The sequence below is a fragment of the Chroicocephalus ridibundus genome, chromosome 2 (assembly GCF_963924245.1).
Source record: "Chroicocephalus ridibundus chromosome 2, bChrRid1.1, whole genome shotgun sequence".
In the NCBI taxonomy this organism is placed as follows: Eukaryota; Metazoa; Chordata; class Aves; order Charadriiformes; family Laridae; genus Chroicocephalus; species Chroicocephalus ridibundus.
The window spans coordinates 35,306,947-35,332,419 of NC_086285.1; the positions used below are offsets into that span (position 1 = coordinate 35,306,947).

The 25,473-nt window shown below is 41.1% G+C and overlaps 1 protein-coding gene across 2 annotated transcripts in view; it reads right to left on the reverse strand.

Moving 5' to 3' along the window:
- The window catches only part of RAPGEF5 (Rap guanine nucleotide exchange factor 5), a 162,570-nt gene that overhangs the window by 22,367 nt on the left and 114,730 nt on the right, over window positions 1-25,473 (reverse strand). For both annotated transcript variants that reach the window (XM_063324995.1, XM_063324996.1), the window contains 8 exons: window positions 13,830-13,908; window positions 11,633-11,777; window positions 9,669-9,766; window positions 8,993-9,023; window positions 7,970-8,048; window positions 4,845-4,994; window positions 2,059-2,156; window positions 126-248 (listed from right to left, as the gene is read on the reverse strand). In XM_063324995.1, coding sequence (XP_063181065.1) covers window positions 126-248; window positions 2,059-2,156; window positions 4,845-4,994; window positions 7,970-8,048; window positions 8,993-9,023; window positions 9,669-9,766; window positions 11,633-11,777; window positions 13,830-13,908 — 803 coding nt within the window. The remainder of the gene's footprint in view (window positions 1-125; window positions 249-2,058; window positions 2,157-4,844; window positions 4,995-7,969; window positions 8,049-8,992; window positions 9,024-9,668; window positions 9,767-11,632; window positions 11,778-13,829; window positions 13,909-25,473) is intronic.

Consider the following 25,473-nt stretch of genomic DNA (forward strand, 5'->3'; position numbering starts at 1 on the left):
CATGATGGTGAACTGAGCAGCAAGGAATACCGATGCTCCAAAACGCTGGTGCAACATCAGGACATCATAATGGCACCAGGCTGCATGAGACTAATATACCTGGAAGTGGACATGGTGCTTCTTACCTCGTGAATTGCATTGAAGAGGCTCCAGTCAAAGTTTGTTAGTTCTAAGGCAAGATCCCAGGTGTTGATTCCCAAAATTCTCACAGACCTTTGCTGCAATTCCTCATTTTCAGCAAACGGGTTCTAAATCAATAGCCAAGAGCAAAAAAAATCCTCAGCAAGTGCCAAAAGTTCTGCAATGAAACAGCTATTGGACCAAGGTACCAAACAGGGCTGAGTAAGTAATCTTCTCTAAGTGCACTCTGAGGGTTTTTTCCCCCCACTAATCAAAATCAAAGAGTTATAGCCTATTTAATAAATAGCTTGAAACAGGAAATGGGTCAATAAGATCAATGATTTGCTATTGGATTAGGCCTTCTCCCTCTCCTTCTCTCTCTTTCTCCAAACCTTGAATATAAAACACTGACCAAGTAGACAGCATAATGAAAATAAAATCCCTGAAACCATCCAAAAAGAAAAGCTGAATTAAGACACCAGGAAATTTTTGTATTATAAGCTAAAGGAATCATTCTGCAAACACACTGGATTTAGAATAAATACGCACAACTTGCCCATCAATCCACCTTTACAAATAACATAAACCCATCCATTTTATGATTAATCTAGTCCAAATGTAATCACCAACAAACACTAAAACACTGTGGGTCCTGATTCATAAAAGTTACTTATCATATGACTGTGGGGTGCACTGGTACTGCTGGTGTTAAGGGTCATTTGACACTTCCATTATTAGCTCGGATTTTCAAAGGTTTGCATTTCTCTTGGGTTTTTTTACCTCATCAGGCTGAAACTTGGCACATGAACCATCTGCCAAGATGAAAGATTATTCTTATCAGTTAAGCCATTACTTTGGTGCTATGTTTCTGACAGTTACAGCAAGTTTCGCGATTTTTATTATGTAACTAATGAAACTAGATTGGCTGTCACCTGTCTGCACTGGAAACCTTCCCTTAATATTCGCATTTTTAGAGGTGGCTAGAACGCCGGAGATAATGGGGATGACAGATTACAATGATAGTGGTGTGTCAGCTCTTCGGGGCACATTGATCCAACAAAATGTAAATAGACATTTCTCATCCCTAGGATGAATGCACAGATCCTAGCGGTACTGACAACGCACAGAAGTCAGCTGCGATACAGTCCCTGCGCCTTCCTCGAAACATCTGCATAATTAGCAGAAAACTAGTGAAAGAGTAATTCTGTGAGTGCTTGTCCATTCCCACCTCACTGGGGTTTTGGGAAATCATGGGGGAAGAGAGTCTGCGATCCTCGTTTCTGAAGACAGAGGGAACGAGAGGGACCTGCTGCCCTTTGCCTGGCTCCCCTCCCCAGCACCAGTGAGAGGACGGAGAGACAGACAGAAGGAAGGGAAAAGGACATACCACCGGCGATTTACACCAGCCACAGACTGACCACGCGGCTGCCACAACACTGGGGTCACACTGATGCCCAGTAATTCTGGTAGAACTCACATGACATCTATTTCTACGTGTAGTAATTCCACAGAGTTTGTCCATCACCTTGTGTGAATACGTACCAGCCACTTTCAGTGTGACAGCGGTACAAAGAGGGGAGAATAAAAAAAAAAAAAAAATTTAAAAAAGGAGTCATGTGGGCCCTGAATAATCCTCATCCCATCCAGTCCTGTACAAGCACAAGTCAGCTTTTCCAGGCTGATGTAGATTGAAAGATTTAAGCTGTCCAGAAGCTTTGGTCTATTTGAAATTGATGAACAAATTCCATTACTGTTCAGCCAAGTAACTGCTGTTAATGCAAGATATTATTTTTTTCCAGGTACAGAGCAGCTCAGTAAGCTTTACTAAGGAAGCCAAAAATAAATTCTGTATTGAAAAAGCCCTCTGAGAGGAATATTAAGTTCTTGATCTGGAGTCAGACAAATAAAAAATGGGAAGTATACAATACACATCCTTACCAAAGAATCAGTCAGATCTTTTCGGTAGACAAACATACGACTGGATGACTCAAAAGATTTTGAGATAGCCAAGTCATTTGGTTGTAGTTCATGTTTTTCTGTAAAAACAGAAAACAAAACACAGAAGCTTTAGGAAAGGAGTAAAAGCCATATATAAATATGAGAAAAACATTACAAATATATTTGTAAAGCCACATCAGCTTCTTAGAATGTAACTAAGCATCAAATCCAGTCCCTGTGAGGACTGTCACCTCCATACTGTTCGGGCACAATAAAGGCGGGATGTCTCTGATGCTGCACTAGAGCACAAAAAGTTCCAGCATCTGCGTTCAGCCTGGAGTTCACATAGGATAGAACAGAAAGAGACTCTTAAATCATCTAGCCTAACCTCCTATGCATTATACAACATTTCTTTTCAACCCGGTGCATCCACTGTAAACATGACTTTTGTTAGAGCAAAGCGTCTCGGCCTCCAGAGACTGAGCTGCTGCGTGTCATGGGCAGACAAGAGCAGGGGTGGAGATGTCATCAGTAGCTGCAGCCATTCGATAGGAAAACAAGTTTAAAGACTCTCAACACCGTGAAATTCACCCCACGGAGCAGAGCTGAAGAGTCCTTTACAGTATGGTATTTACAGAAATCCCTCTAGACCTAGAGTAATTCATTTAGGAAACATCTGAGACACACCAAACTAGTAGCAAAGAGAAAGGACCTTTTTTTTTCTTTCTTTCTTTCTTTCTCTCCACTTCAGAGTACTAGTTCAGCTCTGGGCAATCTTTGATGCATCAGAGAGAGGTGTGGGGAAAAATAAATCAAAACCCAGAACATTGCTAAAAGTCTGCCCTGGGAAAACTCTCTGATCCTGTGGGCTCCAAATAATCTTCTGGAGACCTGACACACGAGATTCGATTGCAGTGATTGTTTTAATGTGGACCCAAAAGCACTACAAGTATGTTGCCAGCTACCTTGGACTTTTCATTGCCCATGAGAGAGGAGTAGGACCAGGAGAAGTCTGAGAGCCAAACATCATTTCAGCCTGTTTTCCCTCTTATCCGCGCTCCTACCGACACCAGATACATTTATGTTGAACTACCAGTATGTTTTTTTCAAGGTAATTTTGAATAAAAAGAGCTTGCTTGTTTTGTTTCAGGAGTATGATAAAAATGCATTCTCCAATGCTCATGCTGCTGCCCTCCAAGTGGGTGGCAGATGACAGTTCTGAGTCATGCAAACGGCCAAAAATCAAAGAAAAAAAATTGTGGCAGGGTGATGTTTATTGCTCGCAGCACAGGAGTGACAATGCATAGGAACAACGATACTGAAATTGTAGTATCTCCAATTAATTCAGGCAACGTGACTAAATAACATTTTTAGGGTTACAATGGTCATGTACAAATGCCAAGTGGCAACCACTTCTGTTCTGTGACTTTCTTGGGAACCAATGCGGTCCAAAGATAATAGTGTGCTTTGTTATTTATGAATTGTTGGTTTTCTTTACCCAAGTTTGGCAGTTAGCACCAGATCTATTGCTATCAAAGCTAAACTTGCCCTGCTCTTGAACAGGAGCGCAAGACCTGACAAACAGCAGCAGCGCAGTGATTTTGCAGCGCTATGAAACGCACTGGAGGCGAGTTTGGGCACACACAAGGGTAAACAGAGTGTGCTTGCAAATGATGTAGCCTGGCTGGCCAGGACACCTACGTGTAATGCTCCTGTGTGGCCGCTCCATGCCCAGGCCCTCGATAGCCAGGGCAGGGCACCATGTCCCGGCCACCCACACCAGTGCCCTGCAAAAAAACCCCGGCTATTTCATTGAGCTCAGCGTGGGGGAGAAAAATGTGACCTTCCACTTCTGAATCAAATAAATAACCAGAACAAGCCAGCATTTGTGTATATTTCATTTAACTAGACTGACAAAGAAGTAGCAACGAGTGCTATATCTGTAAGGATGCATCCTTTGTCCCAACGGATCAACACCAACTAACGTTATCTGAGAATACGGCCAAGATATTCTCCACTCTTAGCCCCTTTTTGTAGATGCAGCTTCGCATTTCCACGCGCCCAGTTAAATTGCTTCCTGTATATTCCCCAAGAGCCAAAAGACGCTGCAATGAGCAAAACAATCTGACCAAAGAGCTTGAGACCTGCCAAAAAGAAAAATCAAAACCAAAGAAAATCTTAGGGGTTTGGCTGGTCCCTAGTATGAGCCCACGATCAGTCTGGTCTTCCTTAAAAAAGAGATTAAGCCTTTCTGTTTTATGAGAAACATTAAAAATATAATAGGCAGAAAATGTCAGTTGTAAGCAAGACTGCTTACAAAATACTGCTTGGCTTGCTCTCGTCTCCACTGTGCAAATATATGTCCCCCTCCTTTCTGTTGGAGAATATTCATTACCCGTGCCATAAATGAGGAAACAGCCGCGCATATAGTATTTGTTATTCCCTTTTATATTTTTAAAGCAAACCATGCCTCATCGCCTTCCAAATTAATTTAAATGCGAAAGCAGGAGATTTATCTGTGGGGAAAAAATAAAATCTTGCAGTGCTGCTGGAGACTGAGAGTCCTTTGCTCTCCCTTCCCAGTGAGGAGATGCTGTCTCCAACAGTACCCAAGAATGCGCTGTTGCCATGGAAACGACTCTCTGGGAAGCAGCTCCTTATTGTTCCCGTGGTCATCCAGCTGTGGGCCCGCACAGGAACCGCTGTATCCTTGCACCAGAAAATGTCAGCCCTCCCTTACGTGGTGCACTAAAAGGTAAGTAATCCGATGAAGGGAAGTTATTTACCGCCAGAGAACGTGACTGTCACCAGCGCCAACTCCTCTTCTGGGTACTGGATCTTTTCTGCTACGATCTTCAGTATCTCCTGAGCTGAAGTGGATACTTGAGCTTTCACACTGACATAGGAGTGCTCCGTTATATACACACGGCAGAAAACTGCACAAAGGAAGAAAGACACGCTCAGCAGTAGGCAGGGACACCTGAACAGAGCAGGGGAGAACACTGCAGACCCAACCGTGGCCATGCCTTGGGTGGCTGCCGCAGCCTGACCCACAGGGACACGAAACTAAGCATAAACGTCACCATTCGCCCTGGGAAATGAGAAGGTCAAGCAAATGGAAACAGAGACCCTCACAGCAAGACCTATTTAAGACTTCCTACTGTGAGGATTTGTCACGGACAACCTCCTCTACAGCCTGTCTTCTTTGCAAACTCAGCTGTTGCCATCTTTTCTCCCTTCCTTTTAGGTTCAGATAAATCACCGTCCTTTCAGTATATTCCATATCCGCTGCTGAAATTATTTTGGACCTCTGCTTCCACCTGGAACAGGCGGCTTTGCAAGAAAAGCACTCCATGCTCTTCAACCACTGCTGCTACCTTATCTGTCTAGACATCTAAACTGCTTGCATTGCCAGGGTATTTTAGCACCAGCAGAGGCTGCCCAAACAGCAATGCAATTAGTTGTGACACCTCTTTCCCTGAACCACTTGCAGCACACATAAAAGGGACTGGTTTGGAGAAATTCCACTGGCTCATCACTTCCACTGAAGTCCATGAGCTGGTGAGGCTCTGGGAAGGAGAGTCCCAGCAGTTAATGCTGTGGTCACCTCAGATAGTACTTTGTTTCTGCTCCTCTCCTTCTGCTTGCCAGAATTTTAGGTTTACATCTTTTGCTGAGTTCGCTCTAGCCAGTTCTTTGAAATACAGCTGCCATACTTAAAAGGGAAGAAACAGAGCTGCAGACTCACAAAAATATTTCAAAAATCACAACATCTGCTAATAAGAATCACCACAACTCTTGGTTTCATACTCACTTCAATGCTTAATTAAACTTTCCTTCCTTCTACACTAGCAGTTCTTATTGCAGACAGGCTGCTACCATGTCAGTATAAGACAAAACTTTTCTTTGCCAGAAATCCTATATTTTTAAATTATTTTTATTGACAGATGTATGTAGCAATAACTCTTTGTTTGTCCTACAAGTCTTCATGGCTTCAGGGCACTTTCATTAACTGAGACCATGCCAGAAGTGGCTAAGAACTCCGTCCTCGAGAATAGCCTTTTTCTTCTCTTGTAGTAAAGAAAAAATGAAGATGAGAAGGAAGGAGGAACTTAACATTTAACCTTGGGGAAGAAAAGTAATTTGATTTTATAATTTTTTCTTCACCTGTCTCTGCTGACAGACAGTAAATCAGATGTTGATCCTATGGCAGAATCTCTCTTCGGAATGGATATAACTCATTAAAAGATAGAGACAACAAATTGCACACTAAACTACTAGGTAGAAAAATATATTTTTAAAAATCTGACAGAAATATTTGGCTTCCATATGCAGCATGCAACACAACTTGCCTACAGCGAATTTGTTTGAAATCTCCCTCTGTCATTCGGGATGGGAAGATGACAGCAATATGTTAATTTATAACTGGGCTACTGACATATCCTTTTGTTTAACATCGAACTAAACCAACCCACAGGTCAGGTTCTCAAGCACAACCGTCACACCGATTCTCCCAACGCCTGCTCCCTAATGCACCTTTCAAACATCCTGTCTGTGGTATCTATTGGCATGGACCACGTCCTCTCTTCCAGGAGCCTCCGCTGCTCCTCTGTGAGCTGCAGGAGGGAATGCCAGTAGGAGGAAGCAGCCATAGGCTGCAGGTCACGCTGGCAATGCTTACATTAGGGGATAAAATGCCTCCGGCCCAGTGGCAGGGTGCGGCTTGGACAGACCCATCCTCCACAAGTGCCAGCAGCAGCAGCACTCCATTGCACCGACTTAGATGTTCACCCTCAGCGCCTGTCTCTCCTCTCCCCAACTCCACTTTTGCGATTTCATTCCCTCAATCCCATCATCTTCCATGGCTCACGCTCTCAGGGAGTGAGATAAAAGCAATTTAACCCAGTCAGGGCTGGCCTTGATGGGTCCTGCCCTTCATGTCCCCACAGCCACGCAGTCTGTCCCCTCTCTGGTGACAGCACACTTCCCCCCCATTCACCCATGAACCATGTCTGACTTTTTAAGAAGAATGAGTGTGGGGGTTCTCATCCAGAAACGACATTTTTAGAAGCAGCCTTGATAACGTAAGCCTCAAATAAACTTGCATTTGAAGCACGGAAAGAGGATATCTATGAGCAGCATGTATTGTGTGGAAAGATTTGGCATTGAAGGAGCTCAGTTTTTATTCTGTCACAAATGAGCGCTAAAAATATCCTGACTTCAAGTAAACTTCCGGACATTTGTTCCCAGTGAGAACTGAAGATATATCATCCTAGGGTGAGACTTCCAGGTAGGAGGTCCTTCTGCCTGTTCTCTGTACCCGGCTTTATCCTCCTCCCTGGCTCCTTCCTTGTACGGGCATTGCAGGAGGGCGACAGCCTCACCGTGTTGTTGCATTAGTAGTAAGGAAGGGAAATCGCATTTTGAAATGCTTGACATTAAAGCGAAGCGGCACCTTGCACTCCACATGGAGACGTTTTCAAGGAGAGAAGGAATCAAGGCGAGTTCCCAGAGTTAGCAGATCCTGGCCCATTTCATGTGACAGGCTCATTCATTCACCTTTTGCAACCAAGATCTAGGTCAAGAGACCAAGAGCATGAAATGGAGCAGGAATAATGCCCGGTGGATGGGCTGCCAGCATTCCTGGGAGGCACACAGCTCTGCCACAGGGCTGCTGCAGGAACCCGACAGGGTCAAAAAGCCTTTGAGATGTCATGTCACTGTTGAACCCCTGCAGAGTAGGAGGTGGGAAGTTAACCTTACACAGTCAAATCTTCCTCCTTTTGTGGTCCTAAGGTCCTGTTCAGAAGCCGCATGTCAGTTAAAAAAAGAAAAATTACACTACGGGCAGCCCTTGAGAAACAATTTCGCAGTTTTGGAGTTTTTCCTCCACTCTTTCAATCATACTTACTTTCTTCTGTTTCATTCATGGTTCCTCTGTGCTGCAGCCAGTTCTCCTTTAGACTGAACTGGTGGAAAAAGGTTTTATTCTGTGAGGGAGTGTGGGAGGAAAAAAAAAAAAAAAAAAGAAAAAAGAGACAACAGTGACTCTCTGCATCCTTGTTCTTTACAAAGCAGTAATTCACACAACACAACATTCAGCCCAGACATCTGGCCAAAAAGGTTTCTGTATAGGAAATCCACCCACCCCTTCTTGGATCAGTGAACTGGGAGTTGCCTTACTAAATAATGGCCAAGGTGGGGATTTTGGAGGAAGCAGGACATGCCTAGGCTAAGCAGCCTGGATGATTCAAGGTTCTCTGTAGCCACGTTCATAGCCCATATCTTACACTCTTATTCTTATATACATTTCCTATGTACCAATCAGCCTATTTAGCAATTTCACTGCAATCTCATGCTCTGCCTTCCACATTTCTGCAGTAACATTTTAAGCTTATTACACACTTCAGCTTCAGCCCCATAAATTTGACGAGCACAGCAATTCACCTCCGTGCAGCCTGTACGCCAGCTTTCCCTGGCTGCGTCTTCTCCCTCCAGATAAATAGACGGATTCATGTTCCTCTCTTTCTTTCTCTGTCCCTGTCACAACAAATCCCCCCCTTTGCTCTGCCTACTTGACATCCGTAGTCAATGCCTGTGCTCGGCCTGGTTTGCCCAGGTTGCTACATCTCTCCAGCCCGGTGGGGACACGCTCCCGGGCCTCTCCTGAATTCTGACATCTCAGAGCCTCTTGTTAAGATGCTAATACTGTCACAGCCACTGCAGGTTAGCTCACACAGCTGACAACGAGGAAAAAAAAAAAAAAATTCCTTAAGCAACGTTGCAGGTCTAACCTCACTGATGTATCCTGTCATGTTTTTGGCCACCAGTCACTTTCAATTGGGAAGCCAAGAAAAGAAAGTAAAGCGGGCAGAAGGGAAGAAAGTGAGATGGGAAGTTATCTAGCAACCAGCAACAATTAGGTCTGCCTTACCTTTCGGTGAGGTGAATATTCATCTACAGTGCTGAAACAAAACGGAAAATCCAAATTATTCGTTCCATCCAAAGATTAGGAAAAGGAAGTTTCCGTCACTGGCACAAAGGATGTAGTGAAAAGCAATGCTGCCAGCCCACGAGCTGCCGGAGAACACAGACACAGCTCGGGTCCCCAGGGTAAGCAGTCAGGGCCACCCTCAGGGACACAGCTCTTTCCACTTCCCAGGGGCCAAACCACAGAAAAAAACTCCCATTTGTTGGAGTACAAATACCATAATTATTAGTAAAATAGTAACCCTGAGATGACTATCGCAAAAGAGATTTACTTCTCAGTAGTGCAGACTGCAGAAAGAGAATGAGAATGAAGGTACCACCTGAAGTCACAGACTGCAGCTTCCAAGGGAAATTTTGCCAGCTTTTCCACAAAGTATCACTCTACTTGCAAGTCATTGCAACCAAAATTGATGGGAGTGACTGCTGAACCACACACACCACCCAACAAACATCAGAGAAGACTGAATAATCCAGCTTTAGCTTAAAGACGAGATGATTTGTAAAAATGAATACAGTACTTGTATCACTCATCACCTTAATGAATTACAGCAAGATGACAACAAAAATAAATTACAGTCTAAATAAAAGGAGACTTGATCACAAATATAATCAATACTTACTGACGACGATGCATTCCAAGTATCTTCTGAAATTCTTTCAGGTCCTTCTCAAGAATGGGATATTCATACACATCATCTAACACATTCCTGTATATCGTCTACAAAATAAAACAGTATCTGCAAAGATCTGACAACGCAAACATAAATCTAAAGCATCCCATTAGCGGTCTAAATCAGTTCAGGCACTAGCTTACTAAAACAAATTTCATCATTGTATTTCTGCAAGACCCATAAGGAGAGAATGTTCCTGTTTAAATTTCCAGACTGGTCAATATCCAGCTTGCCTTTGGAGAAACACTCTCTGTGTCATCACCAAGCGAGAGGGCAAAATGTTGACACTCATTTGTCTACAAACCGGAAGATTTAAAACAACACTTGTGGCCGTTACACAAAATCTGGGTTTGGTCAGAAGAACACATTCTGAAGCATGAGAACACACCACACCATCATCACTTACCCAAAATGATAACAACCAGGTTCATTTGATTAAGACTTTTAAAATGGAGAATGTTCTCCTTCACTTTTCCTCACGTTTGCATGCATTTTAAATTGAGTTGATGTCTCTCACAAACAAATAACAACATACTCCTAGTTGTAAACCAATAAATAAATAAATCAACCCTACTTCTTATTTTTGGGGGAGGCATTGTGTGAATATCATCAATCAGGAACCTCAGTTAAATGTAAAAGACGCTACCTCGGATAAGAGGTAAATAAGCTGAATTGGTTCTCATGATTGAAATTCTAGGAACTATTTTCTCTATACCTTTTCAGAATCTGCACGTAGATCCTTCTCTTTCCCTTTCAAGAAAATGAGGACCATACGTATGAGCTGAGTCATCAGGTTTGCTTTCGCCCAATTAACACTCCTACATTCATAAATTTCAGCGTGAATGATTCTGGCCTACAATCCTATATATTGTTTTTGCACATATAACTTCAGCCACCATTAACATTGCTGCTGCTTAATGTTGCGCAGAAGCCTCAAGCAAAGAAACTGCGTGACAATGCACAGTCACACCCTTCCGTGGCCAGAAAGACAAGCCCTGCATCAAGACAGGTGCAACGCAATGGAACCTAACTGACGGCTGGAACAATGCCCCCTTTCCAGGACAGCACTATACTTCTGGGACCAAACAGCACAAATCCTGAGGTCTCTGCTTTCACATGCAGCGTGTCCTACTCCAAAACCAAACCAAACAAACAAAAAAAGGAAGGGAAGCTCAAGACTTTCATCAAATTAAGTCCAATGTTTCACCTCTTTATCTTGAGCGAATGACTGAAGACAGCAAAAAGACTCTTAAGAAGATCTCTAGTTGCAGACAAAGAGTTTCCTCCAAAAACTTTCCTGCAAAGTCTCCTAAAATACTTTCATCTTTCAACGAGCAGGGAAAAAAATGAAATAAAAATCAAGAACCACATGGATCTCAGGTCAGCGACAACATGGGTATTTGCAAATTTTCAAGAGAATTATAAAAGCTTCCGGAACTCATTCAGAAAGACTAGAAGATCCTCACTTATAAGTAAGGACATAATTTTATTTATTATAAATACATGAAGCTGTGCTGCTCTCTGTGTGCACCTGACAAACACTGTGGAATAGCATTTTACTCCTCAGTCAAAGTAGCATCTCTTACAAGGACCACAAAACTCTCTCTTCATTTGCGATCCTCTGCGTACTAACTGTGGACCCTGTTCTGGCAGAGATGACCACTGTGTTCAAGGAACCTCCACATCTTTGTAGTTTTCTTACTTTCCTAAATTTTCCCATTTTCTAGTTTCATATCTGAAAGTAATGTTTTTGACGTTGAATGTACTGACATTACAGACTTTCTCTCCAATCTGACTATCTCTAAGGCATTCAAGGAAGAAACATTTTATATTATAGATTTTGTTGTTGGGGCTTTTTAGACATAGCATGATAATTACACAGTGCTGAAACATGTCAGAAAGTGTTGCAATACCTTTAAAAATTGTTTTAAATGCTCATCTTCGTGTAACCAGTCTTTGTAGAGAGAAGTCCACTGAGACACCAAATGCAAGACTTTTCGTTTCCTACAGGACACATCAGAGTCGTCTTCTTTCCCTTGGTGATTCTTGACACAATAGGTACAGCATGTTAAGGAACAAATACTAAGGTCTCACTTAAACCTAAAAATTAAGTGATGGAAAAGACTTTGCAATCATCTCGGTTGCTAATGAAAGATGTTTTCACTACATTGCTCAGCTTTACATGCTTTATCCCATCTGGAGCTTTAGGAGGTTCATCAACATTTTGGAACGAAATGCTCGGTAATAGAAATGTCAGTTCATCTCCTGTGCCAACAGGATTTTTTTTTTCCTTTACAGATTAGAGAGGTGAGTCTATAACAGTAAAATCAATTCAATATGAATTATACAATGTCGAGTCATATCTTTTCTGCTGAACTGTGAACGAACCTTTGTCCTGCACACTGATGTCAACATGAATGTCTGGAGGAAGGAGGACAATGCATCATTAACAACAACAAAAAACCCAGGCAGAGGAAGTCAGTTTCTTTTTCCCTGCACAAATTACACTATCTGCAGAAATAACACTATTAAAATAAAAAAAAAAGGAAGGTGAAAGAATCTATTTCCACCATTGTTCTCTATTCACAAAGCAGAAACACCAAATGACAGAAGATACCCAACTTTGTACATTGTTCCTGTCCCTTCACTGTTCTTTCTTTGATTAGGTGAAAGATGACGTTTTCACCACAAAAGGTAAGGAGGAAAAAAAAAAAAGAAAAAAAAAAAAGAAAAACAAGTTCATTTTATAGCTACAAGTTCATTCAAACAATAACCCACAGATTATGGAAGTAATTGGAAATACAAGAAATAAATTCTTTTACCTCAAAATCAGTTAAGACTTATACACTATTACATGATAAAAGGAGCAGAGATTGTAAAATACTTATTTTTTTTTCTCGTCACATATTCTGAAATGTATTACACAGATACAGGTACTTAAGAATTAACGTATAGGTCTGGATAGGTCTTAAGCCCATTTTAAATGTTATTTCATAACAGTTAGAAAGTTTTATGTAACTTTAAACGAAACCAGCAGACAGAAAATTGCTTGGCTGCTATGAGTTAGGTGTCTTTTGGGTACAGGCTTATTCAGAGGCAGCTTTAGCTTTGTACATTCAACTTCAGAGCAGGAATTTTCTGTTTATTGATTTCTCAGCTATGGAAAAGCTAAATGTTTTAATATCTCTCTCTCTCTACTTACAGGCACATGCCAACTAGGGGAACTCGTATCTAAATTTCGATGTAATGTTTCCAGTTTGATCTCTTCCTCCACAACCTATTTGACTTAAGAAAACAATAAAACCTGAACTTTGGGAAGCTACAGATTCAAATTGAATTCCAAGTATCACAAAACTTTATGAAAATTGGACTGAAGAGACCCTGAAAGATCAGCTAAACTAGTCCATCCAAGTCCACCCTAACTAGTCCACCCTGAGAGGCTCACATATACCCTATGCTATCCTTGAATATATTTTCTAGTTTCTTCTTCTTAATATTCTCCAATATCAAAGATTCTACTGTCTCACGTTTTCCACTCCAGTGTTTCTTTTCATATTGTAGTGTCTAAGATGAAACTGGTTTACAGCAATTGAATATCTCACTGCCTCTTGTCCCATTCGGAATTGGTATGGGAATAGATTCTTCCCTTCCTCTTTTACCTAAAGGTAGGAAGGCTAAGCCCTGACTTCCTTATCCTGTGAAGGCTGTCTCATTTATAGATTCCCTTTTGTCAGTAGAACAATCCCAATTCTTTCAATACTTCTTTGCAGGTCTTTTTTTTCTAGAATTCTGATAATTCCCATTGCTCTCTTCTGAAGTTTCTCCTACTTATTCATGCATTTCATAGGGTGTGATGCCAAAACCCCAGATGCAGTCCACCTTCTAAGCATGCCATAATAAATATTTGACAATTGTTCTCTTTTCTCACCATTTTTACATGCAACATCAAAATAAACACGCAGAGTTGTATTTCAATTATACCAATATGCAAAGAGCAAAATTAATTATCCCAGGCATGCAATTTACTACTTTTGATACAAGGCTTGACAATATATAAACCTAAGTGTAAGTGTGTGACCTCTGTTAATACAACGCTTAATAAAAGGATATTGCCTCAGAAGTGCCTGGCACAAGTCATCAGTCGTCATGAAGACTGTGTACGTGAGAAGGAAGTCATCCAGTAGAGTTTCTGCAGAGGAAGACAAAAAAGCCCAAGGTACAATTTATTAGCAAGAGGAGGAAGAGAATATCTACTCCTCTTAGTGTGCGTGGTAGGAATAGGACCCCCTCCCCCAAAAAAAAAGATCCAAAGCATACAGAATACATCAAACTAAGTTTCAAACAATACATCGCCGCTGCAGAGATCAGATCCTTTATTTAATGAGCACATCCTCAGCTCTCAAAGAACCAACTAGCACAAATATGCATAAAATAAGCCACAGTTCAGGAATCAGTAAGAAAGAGTCCTTATCATGAACACCACCATCCTGGTTGCCTCTGCTGCCTGCAAAGCAGCCTTCCTACCAGATAAGATGTTCTGGAAATTCAGAAGCAAAGCTCTTAGCAATAGGAGAGAGAAAACTGTGATTGCCATGTACTATGATTAACATCTACGCACAGCAGTTGAGAATCATGAAATACATCTACTCAGATCTTTAGCTGGTTGGTCTTGTGGGCATCATTGTAAGCACTGAGATGTTTTCCTTAAGGTTTATTTAATTACATTACTGAAGTTTTTTTCTGCCTCTGATGTTCCCCCACCCCCCCAACCTGGTTTCTATCACACAAAAATGGTCTGAAGGTACTTGCTGACAGACCATCTCTACCCACTGCAGTTGTAGCACCTCAGGTTGTCAAGACGAATGGCACTGCCAGTTCAGATCTCAATGTAACTTTCTCATTCCTCATTCCCAAGACACACTAGTTTTAGGATTTTTCCAAACCTTTACACAGCAGGGAGGCTGAAAGGACTGGGTTTGCTCTAGGATGAGAGGGCTCAGGGCTAATCTTGTGGTGGTCTTCAACAACACAATGGCAGAGTAGAGATAAGACTAAGTCAGACTTTTCCTGGAGGAGTGCAGCAAAATGACAAGGGGCAACCATCAGAGTTTGCAACAAGGGAAAATTTGTCTAGATACTTTAAGGGACTTTAGTTTTGTTTTTTCCTCCTGCAAGGAGGGTCAATCGCTGGGACAGGCCTCCAAGACAGACCCTACAATCTTCAACATCAGGTATATTCAGGGCTTGCTTGGGCAAAGCCCTGAGCATCCTGTTCTTACTAGACCTGCTTTGAACAGGGATTGGACCAGACGCCTTCACAGATCACTTCCAACTGAAATTATTCTATAATTCTTAAATAACTTTGCTTCAAATTTTAGTAAGTTACTCATATATGATGTGTGATCTAGGAATTAATTTGTATTTGGTTCACAAATAACAACAACTTTAGTTTTCTGCAAACAGACAAGAGAATTATATTGGTATTTTTAACCCCAAAATAAAAGTGTTTGTGTTTGGCTTTTTGGTTTTCTTTTTTCTTTCCAAAATGGTAAGGTTTTCCTCAAGTTTTGAGGAGTTTCTGCTCACCGTATTTCCTTGAATTCTGGCAAATATATTGTGTTCCCTTTAACAAGAGAACAGGTTTGCATCACCTGCTTTATCAGATAAGAACAGGAACACAGACAGAGGCTAAACAATAACAGAAGTAATTCTGGTTATACTGCAGAGCAAAAAATACTTCACCAGTATAACTAGTTGTTGCTAGTTAGTACCAAATATCCACTTGTGATTGAAGTGGCGGATTTACAACTGCAAAGACTGAGGGCTGAACCATACCTCACGTGACAAAGGCAAGGCTGAGCCCTGATTTCCTTATCCCGATTTTCTCACTATTTGTCTGTGATCTGTTCCAGTCCGAGCTGGTGCTTGTGTATGAGTGTGCACCTGAGAGCATCCCAGCAGCTTTCCACACCAAGGCTGCAATTTCACAATAATTTAGACCAATTTCAGTTACAGCTGCTTTGCACTTCCTTGTCAGTGAATTATTGACCCCATAGCTGGGGTGCAGGACGGCAATAAGAATTCATCCATATATCATTCAAAGCCAGATAGCATGTGGATATCACATGGAAGGATAGCTAATGACATCCCACCCTCTGAGCATGGAATTCAAAATACCTCCATTGTCTTTAAAAAAAAAGTAAATCTAGCTAGATCAATGCATTTAACACAGCTTGTCTAGAAAAAGTCCTGATCTGAAGACGCAGAGCTAAAAACCCCCCGCATTCAGAAACAAAACAATTAAATTCTTTATATTTCACCAACGTTGTTAAAAATGGTGGAAAGTATTATCTCCGTATAAAAAGAATATTTTGTCTCAGTAAATGAAAAGACATTGTGAACAGCTTGTTCACCCTCTGAAAGGTCATCTATTCATTCTGTTGCACGTCTTTTGGATGATACAATGCAGCTATTAAAGTTGGAGGTTTCACAAACATTTATTTGGAAACTGTTGTTCTTGAAGTCAACAACCACATTTTAGTTCTTGACCAAACTATGTAACTGTGTATCAAAGACACACTGAACAACAGATTATTTCCACAACTTTCTACTGTGTATAGGTGATATTTGAGTTTCAGGAATACGTAACCACGGACACTTGCTGAAGCAAAACAGGAATGCTTATCAATGAACTTCTGCAATTGTTCAAAATGGTGTGACTTTATCACACCAATTGCTGTTAAAAAAACAATTTAGAAGTTTTCCAGATGTCTACCTTCAATTATTCAAGCACCCAAAGTGTTGGAGTGGGAAGAAAGATTGGTTTGTGATGATTTGAGTTTTTTGCTTTTTTGCCTGAACTTTTTGCAAGAAATATGCTACAGATATTACTAATGCAATTCTCTCTCAAAAAAAAAAACTAGTGAAGGGAAGATTAAAATTGTATGTTTGTTCATATAGCTTACAACTGGTTTTAAGTTCTCTGTCCATCTCCCTCTCTCTGCATGCTCAATCACACATCTATCTATTCACAGCCTTCGGCTTCTAACAACCTTATCAAAACAAGGTGTATCACTCAGCCAATTTAGTCATGCATATGTATACATAGTGATTTCTTTTTTCTTCTAAATGCAGAGGAAATGCTAAGAAGAAGAAGAGTTCACAAATTGTGATTGCAGTAGCTTGCATATAGGCTAGATCTCTTCAAATTGCCTCTGAACTTGTTTAGAAATTTAAACCCTTGAGGAATGTTCTGAACAAAAAAAGTCTGGATCCTACATGTGGTCCATTAATAGCATCATTCATCTGTTAAATTACTTTAACAAGTAAGCAATGAAAGTGCTTTTGATAGATTAAGTATCTATTACTAGACATAACCTAAAGACTCTACAATAATATTCGTATTTTTAAATGCCTGCACTAGCCTGCAGGTATTTCCCTGAACTCCTACTGTTCACTGCAACTATCTTCTGTATTTTCTTCCTAAGTGCACTGTAATTTAAAATCATTCCAGAATGCTTTTTCATGCCACAGCAAGGACACAAAACCTGAGGGTGTACTGACTCTTCAAAAATAATTTGTTCAAAACAAACAATTGCAGGCTCCTCAGATACTTCTGGACATTAATACATGTCCACAAATAATGAGTTGCTGGTCTGAAACTGCAAACAGAGAGAAAGGCTAAGCATGAGAGAATTTGTTCACAGCAAACATTTCATTCTGTGTTCCTGGCAGCCACTAAGCAGTAAATTTGAATGAGGAAGGGCTCTGAGTGTACAAGTTGGGCTGATAATTATGAACAGAAGTCTTTCTGGCATTTTTCTGTTTAGTCACAGTTGATTTAAGAGTTAAAAAAAAAAAAGGCAATTCCAGTGAAGTCATTAATTATTTACAGTGCACCATAGTCCCACTCAGAATGGCAGTGAAATGCACTCCTCTGCTTCCAATTTTTACTCCGAGTCCCAGTTTCTGCATAAATTTGTGACCATCATCCCCATTATTCCCACAGAAAAAGTTTTTCTAGTATTTGTAGCAAACAGGGAGAACAAAATGCACAGCAATAGTCGGAAAAGAAAAACTCCCTTTGGAAGGGAAGTCCTTGAGCAAAAGCCTGTGATGCTATGCTATTTTTTTTTAATTTCTCTTCTTCATGAATTTTTTATTTAACCATTTTCTTCTAGCCATCAATCTAATTTTTCTTTGTTCCTCACAGTTTTCCTTTATTTGGCTAAGCAATTATTACAAAGTATGCAGTTAGCTTGCAGCCATGGAATATTTAATTTCAAAGACAATTTCAAGCATTTTAAAGCTTCATTAAGACATGCAACAGAACCAGCACAAGTTCAATGGGCTCCTGTTCTTGTAGCTCTCTGCGGGCAGCCTTAGGCAGCAATCTCACCACACTGAATGCGTGTTTGAGTATCATAGGCATAAAAATAATGAAAAAGCAGGCACTGTGCTTGTTTGTTATTAAATAATCAATTCGCACCAGCTTTCTCACAGGCTGTGTGCCCCTCTCTTTCCCCAGGCAGCACAGACACCAACTTCGCTGGGAGCAGATGGTACCGCTCTTCCCATCTTTCTGTGATAAAGTCCTTCTGCAAGATACAGTCAGGGTGGCTGAGGGATGGCAAGTGCAGTATATAGACATGGGATGTTCTGACACACTGAATTACTCAGGGAACGTTTGCTTTCAGCAAGGACCCGGCAATATGTCTACAAGAGAAGGTGCAATGGTATTGCACATATAAGGTGATGACACCCAATGGCAACTAGAAGATCTCCAGAGGTCCCTTCCAATCCTATGATTCTATGAAGGGCCATCTTGAGTCCCAAAGGCAATAAATGGTATATATTTGGATAAACAACACATCGTATATTCCACTATACTTTAAAAATCAGAGAGTTCCCTGCTGCTTTCCACGTGCCCACTTACCTCTCTAACCAGATCAGACCCTTTCCTTCCAAGAGGGCAACTCTTCAAATATTAAGTCAATGTGAGGGCATGTTTTTAAATGCCAGGAGGGCAGAATGGGTAGCTCACATGGGTTTACACACCAAATCTGATTTTTCACTGGTTTCTTTTCTCCCTTCTTTACCCTCTTCTCTAGGCAGGGTATCAATTACTAAGCCTCAGGACAGAAATAAATATAGGTCTGTAGCCAGAAATCGTCCGTGACGCATATTTAACAGGTCAGGACAGGCAGTACACTTCACGGTGTTGTCATGTCTAACACCTGTAAGCTCTTCTTAAACTTGTGCATTTTCTTAAACTGCCACAGTGGTACAAGGCATCAGTGGAGCACTCTCACATTAATAGCTTGTTACATAGACCGAAAAGAGACTTAATCTAAATGCTATGCTATTTTGCCTTTGTCAAATGGAGGAAAAGTTAAGTTCTTTTTATCAAATTATTTGAGGACAGTTTTTAAAAAGCAAATATTTCAGTTTAGCTATCACATAGAATGAGTAAAGAACGGGAAGTGGGGGAATATTCCAGTGTTACGGACAGATACACCTCCCTAACTACCCACTAGAAATTTGTATGTCCACTCGCTGGTTATTAGTGTGCACGTGCACCAACCAGTGTCTTTAGACCACCACAGCTAAAGCAATACTGCATACTCACTTACACTACAAACATGTTCAATGGCTCAAACTGTATGCAGAATATACCTATTGCGCTATTGCTAATATTAGACACCCTGTCCAGCTAAGCCAGATATAATTATTCCTAATGCCAGCACCAAATCATTAATCCCTTTATACCCACAAGAAGAGATAACTTGAAGACAAATTCCAGTTTGTCCTGGTTTTCTGATCACCCTATTACATCCTGAATAGTTTTTCTTTTGCTGTTTCTCAACAGCTACCAACAACAATAACAAAAAACTGGCGAAAAATAGGCCAAACAAGTCCTCCCACTTGCAGTGACAAACTGTGATTGCCGAGCCGACAATCACATATTTCATATCGGACTTTACAGAGCAAGTTTCCACATCCTATTCTACACGTTCTATAGCGTTTCTATTCTATACACTCATCCTATACACTCTATAGCATTTCTGCTTCCATCTTCTTTCCTTTTCATTACATGCTTATTTAAATATTAAGAAAAAATAAAGCTATGCAAAACAAGAAGGACAACAGGATTTTAAATATACAATGCATAAATCCTTTTTCTTATAATTACATGGCTTATAAAAGGTAACTTCCTCTATAGAGAGGAATATAAACACGTAGACTCCACATTCCTTTATCTGCAGATTGTTTATGTCACTACTGTCAGTTGGGGAAGGGTACTAATAGTGAAATCTTAAACTGCAAAGAAAAATAACTCCTCTGGGGTTTTTTTAGGAAAACTCATCACCATTCTGAACCCAAATGTCTCCACTTTGCACTGTACAAATCCATTGTGAATGGCTGTGCAAGAATTACAGAAAGATTTAAGGGTTTTTCAGACTTGTATTCCACACTAAATCGGATTATAAGAAAATATAGATAAAGTACTGGAATGCAAGTCTTTTTCCACTTTATGCAAAGTAGCTATTCAGCTTTCTCCAAGGATTTGCTGGAGGAGGCCAAACCTGTAGGGAGACTGAAAAAATAAAAAAAAAAAAAAAAAAAAAAGGGGGAAAAAAGAAAGATTGCCTGAATGAACAAGCCACTGGAATTCGTGGTTAACTTGTAGGCTAAAACTACTCCTACGGCAATTCTGTAGTGTCAGTTTGGCAACCCTTAACCCTTATTCATGCTATACAGCAGTTGTGGTTTTCGCTATGACTATGAGAGACTTAAACTGAGTAAAAGGATGAAAACTCATGTACTGAATTAAAAATATCACTCTCTGAACTCTCTGCGTTCCAAGCCGAGGAAATCGCTCAATGTCCTTACAGCTCAATTTATCTTTCAGAAACGTACCAAATAGAAGATCATAAGATCTTCTTCGTCGTGAAGCATGTTAGAACCGGACTATAGTCTATTGGTGGGCAGGGTATAAGAACTCCAGCAGCATGAAATGTGGATGGGGATTACACACACATTTTTCAAACATCAACGTAAGCGCCGAGTTTTGTGTGGTAATGAGACCTCTTTGAAATTTTGGGGGGGATTTTTTGAGAAAGACAAAGACAGAGAGAGAAATAAACGCATTTTAGACAACATACACCGAATTCTAAAAGTCTTTAGCTATGCCATTTCCCATTCGTGATTACGGCAAAGACGATGGGATGACCATATGTTCAGATCCTGGCATCCCCTTATGTTAATACACTTACCAGTATTAGCCAGAATTCCCAACTTAAAAATCACCAACAACTTCAAAATTTGCTCTCATTTACACTCACTGTATCATCTCTACCTTGCAGGACCAGCCACTTCTCTAACATTTAGTGAGGCTCATCCTCCAGAGCATATTTGGGGAAAAAAACCACAAAACCAACAGAATCCTTTGGGGATTTTATCTCCCTGTGTATGACTGAAAGGCTGGACTCAGTAACGCTAATGGCACCTTATGACTTCAAAGCAGATACTGAAAATAACTTTTTAAAAATAAATTATTCACTGATGGGGTTAGCAATACCACAACTGCTCAGAAATAGTTAAAACTTGCATTTCTCACAACCACCAGGAAAAGCAGCCCTATGAGATGGGGTTACAGCTGGGCAAACAGACAGATGAGCTCCCTGCGCCTGAGTAAAATGGATGCTGATTACTTACTACTCTTTAGGGAATAGACATTTTTTGCTATTTTAAATATTCACTCACTGAGTTCAAATTAAACTAAATGAGGGCTACGGCAGAGCATTTTCAAGTTTTTTCAGCCTCTCAGTGCAGAAAGCTCTTAAGCTTGATAAATTCTTGTCACCCCTCTTGCTCCTTTCTGTAAAATGAGAAAAATTATAATCACACCTCAAGGCAGACACTGCTACATGTAGATTTTTTTGCATGTTTTGGCTCACGTAATACTATGCAATGCTCTGAAAGCTTTCAGCAATGCAAATGTACGTCTGGCCAGTGGTGGCTGTAATCAGAAAATTGCTTGTCCTGCAGGAACGGAAAAACGATTTGAGGGCAACTCTTTTCAAAGATCGGAGTTTCTCAATAATCTGTAATTCCACCGCAATTTACTAAAAATGTCAGGATGTCTCCGACTACAAACAGAAAATGCAAACTGCTATCATTACTATCTGACCTAGCAAGATATTGCTCATGTCTGGGGGGATGCTGAGTGGTTTCAGATCTCCCCTGCATTCAGCAGATGGCAACGGCGCCCAGGACCTTGCAGGATTAGCCCTTAATCCAAAATCAAATCCTCTAAAAATGCTGTGCCACCATGGACACAGCATGAAGCAAAAAATGAAAATTACGTTGAGGAAGAAAGGTCAATGGAAAAAAGAACATCGATATATAATTTGCTGCTAATGTATTAAAACAATTATAGCAGTTATGTCGTCTAACCACCGAAGCACCGAGAAATCAATGCACAAAGGAATAAAGAGCGAGCCATTTATTTCTAGCATTAGGTTAGAAAAAGAAAATACGCAAGGGCAAAATTTTTAACCTGTACAAGCAGAAGTTTTATTAGAGGACAAAAATCAGAACAAGGAATGATTCCTAAGGTCATCTCCCAGAGATTTCTGGCAGTATTTTAACATCTGCAGAATGAATCAAACACATTCTCTCTGGTAAGGTCAAAGATCCTCCTAAAGTTGCATTCCAGTTGCTGCTATCACATGTATTGGAGCAGTTTCATATTTTGTTTGAGGGACAAAAAGCCCTGAAACCACAGGCAGAGAGCAAATGTCAAACTTGTCTAGCTTTAACGAGGTGCTAATTTTTCCACATAGAAACCTGAAGCTCTTTATTTTTTCCCCCAGGTAGGAGGGAGCCCTGGTGATTAATGTGCAGCTATAATGGTCAGGCTTACTTGAAATTATTGGACAAATCCACTACACCGTAGCCATTTCTAAGTATTAGAAATATTGCCTATAGCAGTCACCCTAAGACATTGCTACTTTTTATTAAAAAAAGCCCTTGCCCATTGCAAATAAAACACTCAAGCTTTCCACGCAGTGAAACTTCACTCGACAGCAAACTGAGGTATTTTAACGCACATGTGAAGTCCTCACACAAGCCTCCCCGCAGAAGGCAGACACTCCTTGTTCTCCAAAGTACTTTAGGAGAAAAACCCATCCTCCCTTTCCATCGATTGTTTAAAATAAGCCAGCCAGGCCAGGGTTGCCTGGAGCAGCAGGATGGAAGATAAAAGATTTAATGGTTCCCTTTCATCCTTCTGCCCGGGATCCAGCTGCCTTAAGGGGCAGAGGAGATGAGCAGGACGCCCTCACAGAGATGTCCTCCAGCAACAGACAGCAGAGTACATGAAGGGGCTGCATCGCCTGTCCCCCCCCTGCCACTGCGAGCCTAGTCCTACCAAGTGGGTGCTATGAGGTGCTCGTGGCTGCTCAAGGCTTTTCCCAGATCCACCAGCTCAGCACACGTTTGAGTCTAAAGGGAACTCTAAAATTAGACTAGACACTCGACTTTCAGAAAGTTAATATAAAGGAAGATGTACTTAATTCCTCATTCTTTTCATCTTTGCTGTCCAATGCTACTCCTATGGCACTGAAGAAGAACCAAGTTTCAAGTTCAGCATGTTTTTCTCTTGGCTGAATTGGAAAATCTACTCCTAGGAAACAGTAACATCTAGATCTAATATTATATATAAATATAAAAACATCACCACATCTTCAAAAGAAGATTGCGAGTACTTTATTTTGGGTCTTCAACTTGATACTTTAAAAGAGCCTACTTTCCAGTGACATTCCTAAGAACAGGAACACAAATTTTCTATTTATAACCCCAAAATAACATACATATATATAAAAATATATATATATATAAAATCTTCACTGGCAGTATTTTCAAATATATACTAAGTTAAGACTATTAGCCTGAAAAGTTTTAACTTCAGTACCTAATGGCAGGCTCCAATATCCACTATATTTGGACAATATCCAGTCCAGCAGATTACGACGACTACAGTATAGCGACCAGAATACACTCCATACTGGTACATAATACGGATAAAGGACAGCTCAAACTACACGTGGCAATGCCACATCTAAAGCTCTGCAGGGCAGGTGCAATGCCTAGACTCCAGTGTGCGGTGTTATCCCCATCACCTGCTGCTGACTGCTTTCCGTCCCAACCAGAGGGATAGGTCCCTTTAGGGAACAGAAATGTACAGATCCGCACTGTGTGTTTTTAAAAAGTGTTTACCAAGAAGCTTTGATCTATTATTTTCCCCCTACAAAGCACCAAGGGGAAATTTCTTTGTGCTTCTGCCCAGGGAAGGAGATATAAGAAGAATCTTGTTTGCCCCTGGGAGGCAAATTATCATAAGTATGCTAAGCAGCGCAAGCTCCCCAACATGTGGCACTGGAGCATGTGCAGCAAACATCACAGCATCTCTTCAGGGAAGCCTAGCAGGACAAAGCCTCCACTGGCACAATGCTCCTGGCTTCCGTAGGTTCAGCAGAACTGCCTACAAAGCGAATGATGGCATTTTCATCTGAGGAAGAAAGGCTGGATTTGGTCCAAATCTATGCAAAAGATGGCAATAACATCCACTAGACTAACGCACTGACTCCTTCCAGCACGTGAATCAGCAGGGCACTGGGGTCAAGTGGTGGGACAGTTTTGGTGTATTGGGTTGGGCAGACTAGGTTAGGGTCCAGCAGCTGCGGCCCACTGTCATGTCACCTCAAGAGCGGGGACTCACTTGCCAACATCTTTTGACATTTGGAGATAAAAGGCCCAGCAAAAGTGCTGCATGGCTGCGATGTGTTACAGGCTCTGCTGGGAGGGGGGGCGAGGAGGAGGAGGGAATACTGGAGGGAATCTTGCAAACGCCACAGGAGACAGCCATTAGCATACTGCAATCTCACTGCAGTGCTGAAGGATGCCTCTTCCAGCATTTTGCCCCAGGGTACACAATAGTTCAGGCTGATGGGCACAGACTGCTCTGATGATACCTCTGAAATAACTTAAGCAATATCTAAACACCTACAACCCACAGCGGAGACCTCCTTGTACTGGGAGGCAGGTGGCAGGAGGGACACGTGGCACCCAAAAAAAACCCCTAAAACCAAAGAGGGCCATACTTACAACTTGCATTTCTCACACCTGCCTTCCTCCCTGCTCCCTGGGCAGCGAAGCGCAGCTTCACAGCATAAAACCAGAAAAACGAGCATCAGAGCACTCATAAGGCAGCTGCATTTTGCCTCCCCATGTGGTGAACGGGTTCCAAAAAAACCTGATGAGTTTCATAATGGTGATGTTAAAACACAACGTTACATTAATTGTAGACTTATTTACATGATATATGCCCTTAAATTACGAACCTGGAATTGTACTTGCTATACTGAGACACCCAAATCCTTCCAATGACAGGCTAACGTGTAATTAAAGACAGCTTTTCTCCTTATTATTACATCTTAATGGAAGACAGCAATCAAAAAAATGCCTTGTGCCTAGTCTGTGTCTGTATTAAGAACATCTAACAACTTCAAACTATCGGGTTTGTCAGTACAACGCCGCACTGACAGCAGAATGAAAGAAATGACAAAGGCTCTTGCTTGCACGGCTTAAAGATCATACAGGGGTAAGACACGAGGAACAGACAGTATCTGGAGTTCAGCTGCTTGTGAGTATTAAAATACCTGCACCGGCATAATTCCCTGTGGCAGCA